This window comes from Oryzias latipes, chromosome 3 (genome assembly GCF_053564925.1).
Source record: "Oryzias latipes strain Hd-rR chromosome 3, Olatipes_Hd-rR_3.1".
Classification (NCBI taxonomy): domain Eukaryota; kingdom Metazoa; phylum Chordata; class Actinopteri; order Beloniformes; family Adrianichthyidae; genus Oryzias; species Oryzias latipes.
In genome coordinates this window covers 7,773,701-7,789,812 of record NC_136239.1, presented here as the reverse complement: position 1 = coordinate 7,789,812, position 16,112 = coordinate 7,773,701, and the positions used below count along the sequence as shown (strand labels likewise).

The 16,112-nt window shown below is 41.1% G+C and overlaps 1 protein-coding gene across 6 annotated transcripts; it reads right to left on the bottom strand.

Moving 5' to 3' along the window:
- Positions 1 to 3,615: 3,615 nt before the first annotated feature.
- Positions 3,616 to 16,081, bottom strand: zdhhc13 (zDHHC palmitoyltransferase 13). 6 transcript variants are annotated; one of them, XM_004066838.5, is made up of 17 exons: positions 15,958 to 16,081; positions 14,627 to 14,847; positions 13,545 to 13,667; positions 11,947 to 12,024; positions 11,717 to 11,861; positions 11,568 to 11,632; positions 11,247 to 11,409; positions 10,868 to 10,993; positions 10,656 to 10,789; positions 10,457 to 10,557; positions 6,137 to 6,261; positions 5,984 to 6,046; positions 5,810 to 5,903; positions 5,581 to 5,664; positions 5,332 to 5,489; positions 5,076 to 5,173; positions 3,616 to 4,194 (listed from the first exon to the last, which is right to left on the bottom strand). In XM_004066838.5, exons 1-17 carry the CDS (start codon positions 15,979 to 15,981, stop codon positions 4,053 to 4,055), a joined length of 1,944 nt encoding a protein of 647 aa, XP_004066886.1. In that variant the 5' UTR covers positions 15,982 to 16,081; the 3' UTR covers positions 3,616 to 4,052. The 6 variants fall into 6 exon arrangements, with proteins under 6 accessions (XP_004066886.1, XP_078801111.1, XP_078801113.1 ...); XM_078944985.1 differs by lacking the exon at positions 15,958 to 16,081 and adding an exon at positions 15,406 to 15,950; XM_078944987.1 differs by lacking the exon at positions 15,958 to 16,081 and adding an exon at positions 15,655 to 15,803.
- Between the last annotated feature and the right edge of the window lie 31 nt (positions 16,082 to 16,112).

The window sequence follows — 16,112 nt, the reverse complement described above, 5'->3', positions numbered from 1 at the left end:
GAGAAGGAATGGAGGAGAAGAGTTCTGGTTCCATTTTAAGAAAAAGGCAGACGTGCCGAGGAGTGAGGCTGATGGGTAATACCATGAAGTTATGGGGAAGAGTAGTGGAAGCTAGGATGAGGGCATCCGTATGTATGTTTCATTCGAAGAGAAGGAACTGTATTTGTGCAGGACATGTATGAGAGCTGTAGAACAGGTGTAGTGTGTGACAGAGGGGTTTCAATTAGAACCACAATTAATGCAGATCATGATGTTTGCAGATGACATTGTGATCTGTAGTGAGAGAAGGAAACGGGTGGAGGAACATCTAGAGAGGTGGAGGTTTGCTCTGGAAAAGAAAAGAATGAAGGTCAGCGGCAGCAGAACAGTCTGTAAGTAAATGAGAGGAACTCAAGCGGAACAGGAAGGTTACAGGGAACAGATGAGAAGAAGGTGGAGGACTTTAAGGACTTAGGGTCTACAATCCAGAGCAACAGGGTGTAGGGAAGAGATAAAGAGGATGAAACAGGTGGAGGAAGGTTTCTCAAAAAGAGTGTCACCAAGGACAAAAGGAGAGGTGTAGAAGATTGTGGTGATAGCGACCATGTTGTTGGTCTAGAGCAGGGCTGCTGATTACCTGGACCAGGTGTGTTCATTCAATCAGAATCTGGAGATATCTGATTGAGCTAATCAGCAGCTAGCAGGGCTTGGAGATCTGGAGAACAGTCAGGGTGGTAGACCTCGAGGACCAGGAATGAGCAGCCCTAGTTTAGAGACTCTAATGCAGAGACAGGAGATAGATGCTGGATGTAGCAGAGGTGAAGATGTTGGATGGATCAGGAATGAATCCATCAAAAGGAACAGATCACGGCAGATGTTCTGGAGATAAATGCAGAGGAGGAACAGTGATTATGTTGATAAAAGGATGCTGAGGTTGGAGCTACCAGTAAATACGTCTAGAGAAGGCACGTCTTGAAGTCTGGCCAAATGTGGCCCCACATTCAAATTTCTACCTGTCTGCAGGCTCCTGTCCTAAACTCAATGATACGTAAATTCTAAGAGCTATGATTTCTTGATTGTAATTGGCTAAATTACAAGCACTTCCTAAGCCGTTGTGAACCTGTGGGTACTCGACCTTCAGAGACTTAAGGGCCACTTAAGGGCTACTCTTCTGTGATTAAAATAAGAAAACTGTGTTATTTTTTTCCCCATAACACTTAAATTTAAAAGTATACATTGAGCATTTCAGAATGAATAATGGTAAATGCTGTGAACTTGTATAGCGCTTTTCTGGCTTCCTCAATGTTAACAAAATACTTTTTTCCCCAGAGTTTTTTTTATTTTATTTCTGGTCTTCAAATCAGAAATTCCCAGTAATATGACACTATTGATCATAACATTTTATTAAAACAAATTGCAAAGATATGGAAAACAAGAACTGGTACTAATTTAGTTCAACAGTAGGATTAAAAACAGGCAACAGTTTGTACAACTGGAAAACAACTGGACAACTGGAGTACCACAAGGGTCAATATTAGGTCTAAAACTGTTCATCCTATATCTAAATGACATACACATGGTGTCAAATACACTTAATTACTTTTTATATGCCGACGACACAATTATAGTATGTACAGGGGAGAATCTCAGGAAAGTTGTAAAACTAGTAAATAGTTTTAATTAGGGAAACTAAAACAATTGTTTGACATAAATAAACTCTCACTCAGTGTTAAAACTAATTCATGATTTTTGAAAGTTGCCACGTTCCTGCAAATCTGGAAGTAAAAGTTGCCATCAATATTCATGTGGTTAAAGAGTGACTGAAACTAAGTTCCTTGGAGTAATTATGGACCATAAGCTGGAAGCCACAAATGAAGAAAGTCAGAGCTAAATTTGTTAAAAGCATAGCAGTGTTGGGAAAAAAGTGTCATACACTCACAAAGCATGTCTACTAATACATTCAAGAAAAATAAATCTGAACCTGTGAATGAAAGAAAAGGGAAATCAATGACAAAACACTAAAGTCCCTACTAACAAACAGGAGAGAACAGATGTGAAAGTAAAAGGCAGTTCACCCCTAAAGCCTCACTTAAACATACCGTAACTACGAACAAAAGACTAAAACTGTGCAATCGTCCAACACAAACTACAAAGCAGGTGGCGTAGAGCACCAAGCTGCAGTGGCGGCAGGTTGCAGAAAGTCACCTTTTCGCAGGTTGGAGGTCTACCTAGTGCTTTCAAAGGCTGCCTCCATCAGCTTGGGTCCAATGGAAGCCACACCTTCTCAGCCCCACACCTGAAAATAATCAAACAGACACACACACACACACAACGATCCACAAAAACACAGAGGTCCCACTCTGATACAAACAAGATACACAAAACAGAAAAAAAAAAAACAAATAAAGCCACAGCCAGAGGAGTGGTCCCGGCCTGCATCTGGGGGTGGGGGCACCCCCCATATACTTATGACACTCTTATGTTGTGACTCTGTATTAACGACCCCCCCTCTATCTGTAACATCCAACTTTCTCCCTTTATCTTCTTTCTGTCCAACAAGGAATGTATATAAATATAATTATAAAGAAAGCTTAGCCTCAAATGCAAAAAGGGTTTACAGTAAACCCTTGTTTTTCGCGGGGATTACGTTCCAAAAAGGACCCGTGATAGGTAAAATCCGTGAAGTAGAAACCTGTATTTTTTTTTTTACAATTATTATACAATTAAATACTCTATTATACATTGAAAAGAAAGAACAAACCATTTTACAGGCTCAAGCATTTGTTTCACAAATAAAAGTACTTTAGAAACTTTTTTTCAACAAATAACTTCTGTACTGTACTGTCAAATGATAATTTTAATCATCAATGTGAACAGAAGGCTTCAAATCGCGAAGATTAGCCCCGCCCACCGCGACCCGAGTATTGGATTAAACGGGAGAAAATTTAAAATGATTATGAAACAAAAATACAAAGTACAGTTGGACAAATAGTGACTCAGGTGTATTTCACTGCTATTCAGACTGAGCCGCTGCATCCTGACTCCGCTCTGCAGTGTTTTCTTCTTTTAAAGCCAGCGGTGCAGGTGTGTTTGTTCGGGGGAAGAACATAGTGATAGGCAGTTGTTGCTCTTTTTTCTATGGGTTTTAGAGAAACTCGAAATTGCAAGATGATTTGCACGTACATCATGTTGTAAATTTGGCAAGCTGATTTACTTATGTGTACATATTAAACTGCAACATTATTGATGCACAGGTAGAGAAGAAGCTGAGTGACTTTTTAGCCAATCAGAATACAGAACACAATGCACGATGCAAATCCGTGAAGTAGCGAAACCGTGAAAAACAAACCGCATTATAGCGAGGGATCACTGTATACAAATATGAACTTCACGTGTGAAGATTCATAACCTCCTGTTAAACATCTGTCCAACACAAGAGGCCTTCAGCTCGGATCTGTTTGCTCAGGTGTGGGACAGGACAAGTTCAAATAAATAAATACATTTAAGGACTTGAGGGTGGTCAGTGTTGACGAGGACGACAGACATGCTGTAAGTAGATGAGTTACTGTGTCGCCCCCTAAAGGGAGGAGCTAGAAGGCAACGATTTGCTGATGAGTTACTCCAGGCAGAGGCTGATCCAAAAACAGGCACAAAGTTGCTTTATTGAACCATCATAGTGGTTGTTAATAAACACATGCAACTCTTACAAAAGTGATAAAACCATCGTACACATACAAAGATTGTTTTTAAATGTCAGAACGGATGATAAAAATAGGCTTTAGATTTTCTGTAATATATAAACAGCACATCCTTTCAATTACAGCTTAGGACTTTAATGGTTATTCATCCACGTTGCCATGGATCTGATGTTCCCTTTCCTCACTTCGGTCAAGTATAAGGCAGCAGCAGCAGTCTGTACAGAGATCAGCTGAATGACAGAGTCCACATGTTGGTTTGTGTTCCCACAGTACCACAGCCTCCCTTTGAGAGGAACCAACACGTACAAGAATAAATACATTCTGTGCTTTTGGTCCAGAACCAGAGTCTGACCCTGAGGGATAGGGGGGAGGAGGTCAGACCATGTTGCCTTGATCGAACAAAAACTGGTCACACTGCGGCGGGTGCTGCTGCTGCGTCCAGTCCGTAACAACTGGCTTGCAGAATCCACAACAGCGCAGCTGAAAGAACGACACCAGGTTCTGCACCACACCCATGCTGTAAGAGGACGAAGAGAGGAGAACACAGGACGTCTTTGAACCAGGATTCAAACAACTGACAGAAAGCTTTCACTGCAGTTACACTAACATTACACTACATGAATTAAAGACCCATTCCAATGTGTTTTTGGTGGTTTTAACATGTTTTTGTAGCATGTTTCTCATGATGGAGAACAAATAAAGAAATTTGAGATTAAATTTATGTTTGAGTATTTCTTTATAAAAATTGTTGTAAATCAGGAGCTGATGAAAAAAGCTAGTAGTTGTTATGAACAAACTATAGTCAGCAGGCCACAATCTCCCTGCCCTGCTCCATTCTGATTTATCCACTGTCAGACGAACAGATCCATGAAGGTCTTTGTGTCCTGGTCTGAGCTGGAATCTGGACTAATCTGAATCTAAACTGTACATCTTGATAGCTCCAATGTTGCTTGCCTTTTTTTGCTCTGCTAATGTTACCTTGGGGATGTGAGTGGCTGTAAGCTAACAGGAGAGAGTGTAAACAAAGGGATGATGGGAAACAGTCCCACCCATAACTCAGAGGTCAATGTATAATGAACTCCTCCTGCTCTGCAGAAACTAGAACCTTCAAAACATTTAAAATGTTTTACTAAGAACGGAATAATTGTGATAAAAAGACCACTTTGAAAATAGATCCAGGGAGGATTGGAACTTTAAACGAGATGAAGTCCTGCTTTTAGATGGACCAGCTTTGAACCAGCTATCTTCTGTTTTGGTGTCTTTTATCCTGTTAAACTCAGCTTTCTTGGAAAAAAAACAGTTTCTAGTAACTATGAAAGGGGCGGAGCAGCGAGGTTGGAAAACCCTCCCACACCAATGGAACAGGTGGGAACAGAAAATTCACAACAATTGACTTACTTGAAAGGATTTTGTTTCAAAGAGGCAGAGGGTCTGAATTTCCTTTGTTGGAACCTTAAAGTTGGAATTTCTGCTGAAGTTATCCCCAGGAAGGCGATCTGCACAAAAAACCCAAAACAAACAATCACAGAGCATCAAATGTTGCAGAAAAAAGAACCAAATGACTCATTTGACATGTTTGGATCCAACCATCCAATAAAGCAACACTGACTCTACTTTTCTGCTATTTCCCAATCACATGATATTTGGGAATTACCTGATAGAGTTGGATCATCAAGACCAAGGTAGACCAGCAGGTGTGATAAAGAGAGAGCAGGAAGATGGCGAGGACCCAAGGAGAGCAGCCGAACAGAGCTGAGGCCGCGCTCCACAGGCCCTGATCCTCATAGTGCAGTGAACAATGAGTGGACCAGTCTAAAGACATGGAGCACGTTAGAAAAACAAAACAAGAAAAAAACACAAATAAAAGCCTCTGATTGGGTTACGCTGCTGTGCAGCCACTCACAGGAGACGCAGCCGAACAGCATCCAACACCCCGTCAACACCAGCGAGAGCAGAAACAGGATGAAGAAATGGTGGTTCCTTGCACCTTCAAGAACACAAAACGCTTCCCGTCATAACTACAAACCCTTGTGATAACATTAATCATTTAGCTCTTCAGAGTTAAAGGGTAAAAATGGACTTGCTGCATTTGATCAGGTCTTGTAAAAATAGAAAGTGCTTGTGTGTCATACCGATGCAGGTGTTAAGCCAGGCAGAGTGGTGGTCCTGCTTTGCCACACAGGCGTCACAGCTGAAGCAGTGGTTAGCCCTCAGTGGCTTTCTCACCTGCAAACACCACAACCACGTCAACAACCAGTGGCTGCTTTCTTTTTCATTAAAAATGAGTTTTGCACCGTCAGTCTCACCATACAAGAGGTGCAGAATACCCTTGGATCCAAAAAGCCAGCTTCGGCCAACACCACCACATTCTGGAACACAGAACACGACTGGGTCACACAGCCGTCACAGTTAAGAGGTCGGAGGTTACGCCGGCCTGCAGGTCTTTACTGGCTTCCCACCATTTTCTTCTTCTCTTCTGTTGTTCTGATGAAACCAGGGTCTGTCCTGCAGGTCCGGATGTAGTAGTAAAGCAGTGCAGTGGCACTCAGAGTGAACAGAATCTGAACTGTGCTGCTCAGCCCATGTGACAGGGTGAGGTTAAGGAGAGAGGAACGGATCCATTGAAACTAGCTAAAAACCCTGGAAAAACAAATACAAGTTTCTGCACTTCATGGTAGGAACTTAAGGACTTTAATATAAAATATTTATCATATTTGAATGTTGTAAAAAAGTTTCTAAATAGAAATAATTTGGCCTATTTTTTTACAAGTGCATATTTTACTGTACACTTTACTGCTGTGCTATTGTTTTACTGTGACTATTACATACGTTGACCTTGAGTTCCGAGAAAAGCGCCAAATAAATAAAATTGATTATTATTATTATTTTCATTTATTTTGAATATTTCCAAGCTAAAAATTAGCTAAAACCTGTCTTTGTAGCTCATGGTAGAATTTTTTTTTTAATTTTTAATTCCTTTTTCACTGAGGCCAATGAATTACATAGACTATGCCAGCCTGTTAGCATTATCCAACGTATGCAAAGATTGATGCTATATTAAAAAAGGCAGTAAACAGAGACACATCTTAGCTGATACAGTAAAATAATCATAAAATTCAACAGATGATTGACATTTCAAACTTTTCTATAAATGAACATGTCATTATATAGGAAACACAATAAAATCCCGTGATTATATTCAAATCTACACACAGACTACGATTTACACAAACTAGGCCTGTTGTATGTGGGCCAGCCCCTCCTAGGGCAGAGCGACAGTCGCGCCGGGCCCCATCCATCCCGGTGACGGGAGAGAGATCGCAGTGAACACGTCACTCCACGTTATCAGGTGGGGGCGCTGTAGAAAGTGGCGCAAGTCAAAACTCCAGGTTCATTATGGAATATATAAGGCGGAGTTGTACGCTTATAACCAGATATTATGCAGAACAAGGGAAAGGTACTTCTCTGAAATAATTGGAAGTTGCAGCAGCAACTCTCGTATCCTGTTCACAACAGTTAACAGATTAACTAACCCTCCAACCCAGCTACCAATAGAATTGGTTTGTACACCTAAATGTAATGAGTTTGCTGTATTTTTCAATGACAAGGTTCAGGGCATTAAAAAAGCCATCAACTCCACAACACATATAACTATCGAACGGCCACCTACTCACTCTAAGCTGACTCACTTTGTACCTGTCACTGACCAAACTGTCCAAGAGACCATCACCCGTCTGAGCTCGTCTACATGCTGCCTTGATGTGTTACCCACTAGATTTCTAAAGTCTGTCCTGAACAGTGTGTTGCCATCAATTACTCAAATAGTTAACATGTCTCTTCAATCTGGAATATTTCCAGAGGCCTTAAAAACCTCAGTCATTAAACCTCTCCTGAAGAAAAACGGTCTTGATCCCACTGTACTGAATAATTACAGACCTATCTCTAATCTGCCATTTTTAGGAAAAGTCCTTGAAAAAGTTGTCTACCAACAGCTCACTGACTTTCTCTTATTAAACAATTCGTTTGATGTTTTCCAGTCAGGTTTTAGACCCCATCATAGCACAGAAACTGCTCTTATCAAGGTAACCAATGACATCCGCCTGAACACTGATGATGGAAAAGTCTCTGTCTTAATCCTGCTAGACCTGAGCGCTGCCTTTGATACTGTTGATCATGGGATCCTTTTGCACAGACTCCAAGACTGGGTTGGCATCTCTGGATCTGCCCTAAGTTGGCTCAAGTCTTATCTGGAAGACAGGAAGTATTTTGTTGAAATTGGGAGTTGTGTCTCAGACTACATGGGCTTGAATTGTGGTGTGCCCCAGGGATCGATCCTGGGACCCCTTCTGTTCAACCTCTACATGCTGCCACTAGGGCAGTTAATACGCAGTAATAACATATCTTATCACAACTATGCAGATGATACTCAGATCTATGTGTCACTGACAACAGGTGAATATGGGCCGGTGGATTCTCTCAACCACTGCCTCCAACAGATCAGCGCGTGGATGCAGAACAACTTTCTCCAGCTAAACTCAGACAAGACCGAAGTTATTGTTTTTGGCCCACAGAAACAAAGAGAAATTGTCAGCAGCTACCTTCATTCTCTGTCTCTCAAACCCTCAAATCAAGTCAGAAATCTAGGGGTAATCATGGACTCTGACCTAAACTTTAACAGCCATATCAAGTCAGTAACATCAGCGGCATTTTACCACCTGAAAAACATTGCCAAAATCAAAAACATAATCTCAAAGCGAGACCTGGAGATACTTATCCATGCATTTGTCTCCAGTAGGTTAGACTACCGTAACGGCCTGCTCACCGGCCTCTCCAAACGAGCTGTAAAACAGCTTCAGTACATCCAGAATGCTGCTGCTAGAGTCCTGACCAAAACCAGGAAGTATGATCACATTAGTCCTGTGCTCAGGTCTTTGCACTGGCTCCCTGTACCTCAAAGAATAGACTTCAAAGCAGCTCTGCTTGTGTACAAGTCTCTCCATGGCCGAGCACCAAAGTACATCTCTGACATGTTAGTGCCATATGAACCATCTCGTACTCTGAGGACCTCAGGGGCCGGCCTCCTGTTGATGCCCAGAGTCAGAACTAAACAAGGGGAATCAGCGTTTCAATATTCTGCAGCTAAAATCTGGAACAGCCTCCCTGAAGGCGTAAGACAGGCCTCTTCTGTGTTCATGTTCAAATCTAGACTTAAAACATTTCTGTTTAGCCGTGTATATGACTGAAAGGTCCTATCTGCACCTTTCTTTCCTTCCTTTCTTTTTAAATCTTTTTTTTTCTTCCTTTTCTTTTAAAGTAAATTTTATGTTGATTATTTCTATGATGTATTGTGATTTTAATGCATTTTTCTGTTTTGTGAAGCACCTTGAATTACTTTGTGTACGAATTGTGCTATACAAATAAACTTGCCTTGCCTAGAGCAAGCGCCGGCCAGGGCTTGCTGAGCCAATCTAGACGCACTGCCGCAGTGGAAACGCACCCGTCAGGGTAATATCTATAAATTCAGCGGGTCATCTGGTCTGATCTGAGGGCGAACACACATACAAATACTGAGGTCATCCTCCAAAAAACAAAAAAAGATTGGTGGTCCCGCCAGAAAATGGAAATAGTTCCAGGTCTAATACTACCATTGAATAAGCTTGGTTAATGTGTAGACATCACCATCATCACTGCAAGGTCAGCCTAAACGTTCACTATTCTGAGAGGAAACCAACTCAGATCTTCCTAAAATGTTTTCTACAAGTTCTCCTTTATTAGCCGACAGTAATCACTGACTGGTGAAAGGTCTCATCTTTGTTTTGTGGAGTACAGCAGTGAGAAGCCATCTTCCCCTTCCAATATGGCGTCCAACTTTGCATAGGTAATTTGCATGGCACTCACTCAAACCTGTATAACCACTTGACTGAGACTAGCTAAATATGGTTTAAAAACTTGTAGTTCTTGCAGTTCAGAGAAGAAATAAATTCACATTTTTAACAAATATTACTTCTATTGAAACCAACTAAAATTATTTTATAAAAACATAGTTCCTGTAGTTCATTGTAGAAATAAATATTTTAGATACCATGTTTTACATTGAAACTAGCTAACAATGCTTCACATAACATGTTGTTTTTGTAGTTCATAGTCAAAAGAAATGTTTTGCATGAAATATTTCTAACAAGCTAAAATGGCTTAAAAAAATATGTTTCTGCAGTATTTAAGAAAAAAAATATTTCATTTAAAATATTTCCTATATTGAATGTAGCTGATGTCGTTTTTGACATTCATGATGGGAATAAACATTTTTATTGTTTTATAATTCTGAAGCAAAAAGTTATAATTCACAATAAATGCATAATCCACTATAGATTATGTTCATCATATTTATGAAGAGTGTAATGTCTGATTTGATGACTTTTGTGACAGGTGATTAAAAAAGTTTCTTCTGAAATGCTCCAAGAACTGGAACTCATCACTAACCTTACCAGCAGACACTTTTGAAAAGTTAAAGTCTCCCTCCAATGTAAATCATGTTCTTTTGAGGTTGTGTGTGTGTATATGTGTGGCATTTTGCTTATGAAAGGGAACAAATGTAATAAAAATTTTCATTTTTGCATGTCTGAGTATTTCTCCTTTTAGACGCTTGGCTTGAATAATGAGCCGTTGTGATGTCACAACAGATAAGATGGGGATCCTGAAGAACCAGCAGGACAGCAGCCCTCATGGACTGAAATTCAACATCTTGGATTAAAGCATCACCTACAAACTCGAAAGGATATCTGGCAGAAACCAGAGGCACCAGGTGACGAGCATCCAGAAAACTGAAGCCATCAGAGCTGAAGCTGGTAGCAGAGACTGAAAGTTGGAACTCTGGAAAGTCCTGTTTGGCACAAACACAGTTTGTTATGGATAACCAGGTGCTTTGAAGATAAGCTGTTAATAGTCTATACAGAGAAAGCAGGGAGTCGGTTTTCACACCTTGAGATCAGCTGGCTTACGCCGATGACACAGGCCAACAGGATTGCTTTGAGTAACCATGACTCTGAGTTCAAATCAAAGATGGCGCCAACGCTTCCAAACACAGCGATGCAGTACAAGAGGTGAAGAAAAGCCTGAGGACGAAAACAACCGCTGAAAAATGTGCTCAGAATTTGGTTTGTGGGGCTCTGAGCTCCCAAAGGCGGACATACCCTATATCTGTTGACGATCCGCGCACAGCGGGAATTGGAGCGGATCCTCTCCTGTTTGACATGGTTGAGTATGTGGATCAGCAGCGGGCTGTGCACTTGGTGGGCCAGGTCAATGGGCGTGTGACCCTAAACAACAGACAACAGACGTTACTTCTGATGCAGTTCACAGAAGGAGAAAAAGCACTGAGATGTAAAAGAATCCAAATAACCCAACGGTATCAAACACGGACGCACACTGAGCGCCCGAGCACAACCTGACCAGAAGCTGCAGTTTTACATCCAGCAGAAATGACAACTACACTCTCAGTTCTGTCTACAGAGCTGCAGTCCCCCATCACTCTAATGTTCCAGCTTTACAGATGTGTCGTTGGCGTCGTACTTTTATGTTTTCTGCCTCCACACTTGCTCCAGCCTCCAGCAGCACGTGGGCAGCATCCACATTTCCCGCCAGAACTGCGCAATGCAGGGGCGTGTTCCTGTTCACCTTGTCCACAGCACTCACTGAGGCGTTGTTCTTGATGAGAAAGTTTGTGGGTTCTGGCCTAGGGAGGACAAAAACAGTCTTCTTTCAATACATTTTAAAGTTTCACCTAAACATTTTTGTTCATTATTTTTTAGCAAAACTGAAACTCAACACAGGAAATGTTCTGATTAAATCCAACACTTCTTAATGTTAGAAGCCTCTCTGTGAGGCACTGACCCAATAATCTTCTGGGCTGCCAACATCAGCGGAGTCTGTCCATTACAGTCAGGCCCATCCACCTCCTGATCCAGAATCAGCACCACAGAACACAATAGAATTAGAATCAGTTCATTCCAACATCTCTGTAGAACCACCAGGAAGCTGACCTGTCCCTTAGCCATAAGGTAAGCAGCTACAGCCATGTGCTGGAAGAGGATGGCCAGGTGGAGACCACGGTAACCTTCTCCATCTGAGATTGAAGGATCTGCTCCATATCTCATCAGCTGGATCACCATGGGGAGGTGGCCCTGCCTGGGAGGGGAGGGGTCATAAAAGGAGCCAGCTCGTTTAAGTCAACAAAACCCTGACTGGCCATCTGAAATGCTGGGAGCCGCACCTTATGGCCCAGTGAAGGGGAGTCGAGTTGAGATCTCCACCGAGCTGATCAATGATGGCCCCTTTGGAAATATAGTATCTAGGAGAAACAGAGAGGTCAGTGTGCACAACACTCTGAATAAAGGCATTATGCTGGAGACGGTTGTGAACTTTTCTTTTTTCTAAATAGACAATGTTAGCAGTTGAATTTATGATGCAATTCTCTGATTTCTGTCTGGAAAAAAAATGCACAGCAGAAAAATGTTGAATTCTAAGTCTATAAATGAAACAAACCGAATGTGCTATTGTAACCAGAAGTAATCAAACCTTCAAAGTAAAGTGTCAGTGAAGGGTCTCACTATCAAAGTAAAAGTATCAAGTGTTTATTGTAGATGAAAAAATAGACTGAAGTTTATTGAAATAAGTTCTGAAAAAACTATTTTGTCTTTAATGTAGTCAACAATTTAAATACACTATATGTATATAATAAGCTAATGTGGCTAAAGTGTAACAAACGAGTTCTAGAATTAATGTGATCGCAGTTGATAAAGTCTGACGGATTGACAGACTTACCTCTGACTCTTTTGTCTCATTTAGAGGGCTTATATCATGCATCTACTTTTTTGAGCTTTTTAAGTGTTTTATAATCTTCATTCCTCACTATAAACAACCCCAAAGCGGTATTTTGATCCATTCATGTATTTCTGAGTTATTCTCTAAAAACCTGCTCTCTGAGCAACAGCCGCTCCTACTGCACAAAAACGTCTGAGTTCTCACATTGTGATGTCATAAGTGAGGAACCGCCCCTTCCAGGAAAACTCTGCGCTGGCAGCTCCGCCCCCAGGTGAACACAGACACTTACTTTCTCCACGGAGCTAGCGGTGATCGGCTAAAGGCTTTCCTTTGAAATGCACAATATGTACGTCCATCTTTGCAAAAGTTTGGATGTTTGTTTTTGTGGGAGAAACGCAGACACGCTGTCGAGGCCGACTCTTCATGAAATGGCCGGCACCCACAATGAGCGAAAGGCGGAGCCTCAGTGATCGAGTCGTTTTACTTCCTGATAGGAAAAGAACTCAGGAAAATACCTAATTTTCATTAAAAACTTGTTCCTTTGTGCCAAAGGTAATATATTATCATATACATGGATACTGTTTACTATAAAAGAAAATTAAGATATAGGCCCTTTAATGCACCTTATAGTTCAGTGTGCTTCATATATGACATAATTTTGAAAATACTATTCATCTATAGTGTGGAAGATACCGTAAATAATAAGAATTGTGGTTTATTCTGTGAATTGCTGATCCTAATTTGTGAATCGAATCGGATCACCACCTAATTAATGATCGACAGCCCTTGATACAAGATTTTTATCCCCAATTCATATCCAACATTTCTAGACATTTATGGATTTCCAAAACACACTGGATAAAGAATTGTGTTCAGTAAACAGTCATAAAATCCTGAGAAAGGATGGAGAATAGTCCTGTGCACGTTCTGATGCTTAAAAACAAGCATGTATTTGGCATAAAAGCCTTAAATCCCAACAATAAAATAGCAAAGACAATGGAATGAGCGCTTACAGAGAGAGAAAAAAAGAGTAGCAGCAGCTCTTACTTGACCAACTCGGTGCGGTTGTTGATAGCTGCCCAGTGCAGAAGGGTGACGTTTTCCTTGTCCGGCTGCCTGATGTCATATCCTGCTTCCACCAGTTCCTTACAGCGCTCAAGAATCCCAAACCTGGAAAGATCAAGCCCTTATAAGAACAAACATTATGATAGAAAAGAAAATTAGCTGGTACTTTGTGAGCTTTATTGTGGGAGTGATATGAAAAATAAAAATGGTGTCAACTACTTTTCCGCTGTTTCACATATAAACCTTAGAATAAATGTAAGTAAAGGGACAAAACAAGCATTTACAACGAGCAGAATACACTAATAAAAACACTACACTAACAAAAGGAAATTTGTTCAAGACTATTCACAAATGTGAGACTGTGTCCCCACTCAACAGTCTTCTGAGGCAGACCCCCAAGTTCAATCTAAAAAACAAAGGCACTTTTATTGAGTTAGAACATTTCTGATGAGTCTATCCTTTCTGGAAAAAAAACCCAGAATTCCCAAAAAAGTTTTACAATAATGTCTATTATTTAAGTGGAGCTAAGAAAAGGTCTACTGGGCAGCCAGATCACCACAGAGGAAATAAATGTGAGGGGTCAAATCAGGGCCAGCTTAAGATGAATTCAAGAAAACAATTGAAAACACATTAAACTCAAAAGAGCATGCTGTAAACTTGAAAATTTTATTTAAAAAAAATATGAAAATTACGAGTTTATTTTAAAAAATACATTTTAATAACTTTTTTTGGCAAAATTGTTCAAACGCAATGTATTGTGGTCTATATTTGCCAATCTGGTGAAAATCAACATATGCTGGTTTTTCACAGACACTTCCTATTCAAATTTTTTTTGTAATTTTCAATATTTATGTAAAATTTACAGGACTACTTTTGAGTTTAAAACTGTTTTCAAATATCCTTTTTTTCTGTTTTGTTTTAACATTTTCAATTTTTTACTTTCAAATATAAAATGAGCATTTTTCAAATGTACAGTCTGGTTTTCCTTCACTTTACGTTGATCCTGAATAAAGCAGGAGTGTGATCTTAGCCATCTTAGCTAGAGCTGCAGTCTGAACACTCACTGTGTTGCTTTCACGATGTCCCAGCTGCTGCTGTCGTCCATGTGTGACCGTTTTTTCGGCTGCTGAACAACATCCATCATCTGATCCATGCTTTTGTCCGGGTGCCCATAGGCTGGCGTGTACAGGTTACCCATCCCGGCAAACGCTGCTGCTCTCGGCCCGTGGCTGTGAGTGTGGCCATCGTGGCCGTGGTGACAGCTGTCATGCATGTGGCTGTGCCCCTGTGACAGAAACAAATGCATGCAGTTATTGCAAACTGCTGATTCACTGAGGAGACTCCGAGTCAGGAGAAGTTGCTTTTTTCTGAACTGAAATAGTTCCTGCAGAAGTACTTGGGTTTTTATGGCGATGGGCCTCTGGTTTTGGGCTGGAAAGTGGAGTAAAGGCCACTATCTTAGATAAAAGAACAGGTTTGTCTGGGCTGCCCAGCTCTGCTCCGGGACCAACACCCTGCTTGATTGATAACGGTAGCAAGAAAGTTTGAGGTCCCAATCTAAACATTTTTTAGCCTTTAAATACATTACCGGTGCTCTACCATGTTTATGCCATTTTATCCAAAAACCTGTCATTTTCTACTTTTCCCTGAGGTAAGTAGTTAATTGGAAATTTACCTCTGAGCTGTTGGTGGGACTGTTGGAGCAAAGAAACCCCGCCCCCTTCCCCATTGCTAAGAGCTCTCTGTTTACACCAACTAACTAATTACAGCCCCTCAGTCATACCCCCAACTTAACATGTTCTCCATCATCAGAAAAATGCCTCAAGAACGTGTTAGAAACCACCATTCTCATTGGAGTTGGTCTCACAGGAAGACGTCTTAACTCGCTGGAGTTCTGTTTCTGTCCACATGATAATAAAGATGGATCCGAACAGCCTACGAGCTAGCCAGCGTTCTGCAAACGCCAAACAATGACGGTAAAATAAGCAGGTAAACCTCCTCAGGAGAGGACTGCAATGACACCATCACAGGCGGCGGAAGCGCGGGCGGAAACGGCTGAACAGCCCCAGCTGTCAAAGCATCAAAACCAAACCTGACGACGAGCCGAACCATTTTTCTACGACGTGGCGGAGGTGAGGCGCCGCGGCTCACGAGTTACTTCCATTTCATGTCAGAAATTTAAATTTTTCTTTCCAGCAAGACTGACAGTAGCGACCAGTAGACCCTAACCAGCCGTCTACAGGTTTTTCCGCTTAACCACACGAGCTTACTAAACCACCAGGCTGTTAATGCGAACACTGTTCACAGCAACGAAACGATCATTTTTATTCGGAATCACTCCAAATAACCGGGTTTCTTTCCACGCGAAAAAAAAAACAATTAAATAAACAGTTACGTTTTCGTCTTCATTCCAGTCCATCCTTCAGTGAAGGCACGTAGCCAAACTTCCGGGTACAGCTGGAGTCAACGGACTACTTCCGTCGTAGACTTTTCAAAATAAAAGAAAAGTGAAAATGTCAGTCCGGTTCCAGTATGAGAATTTGTCATACT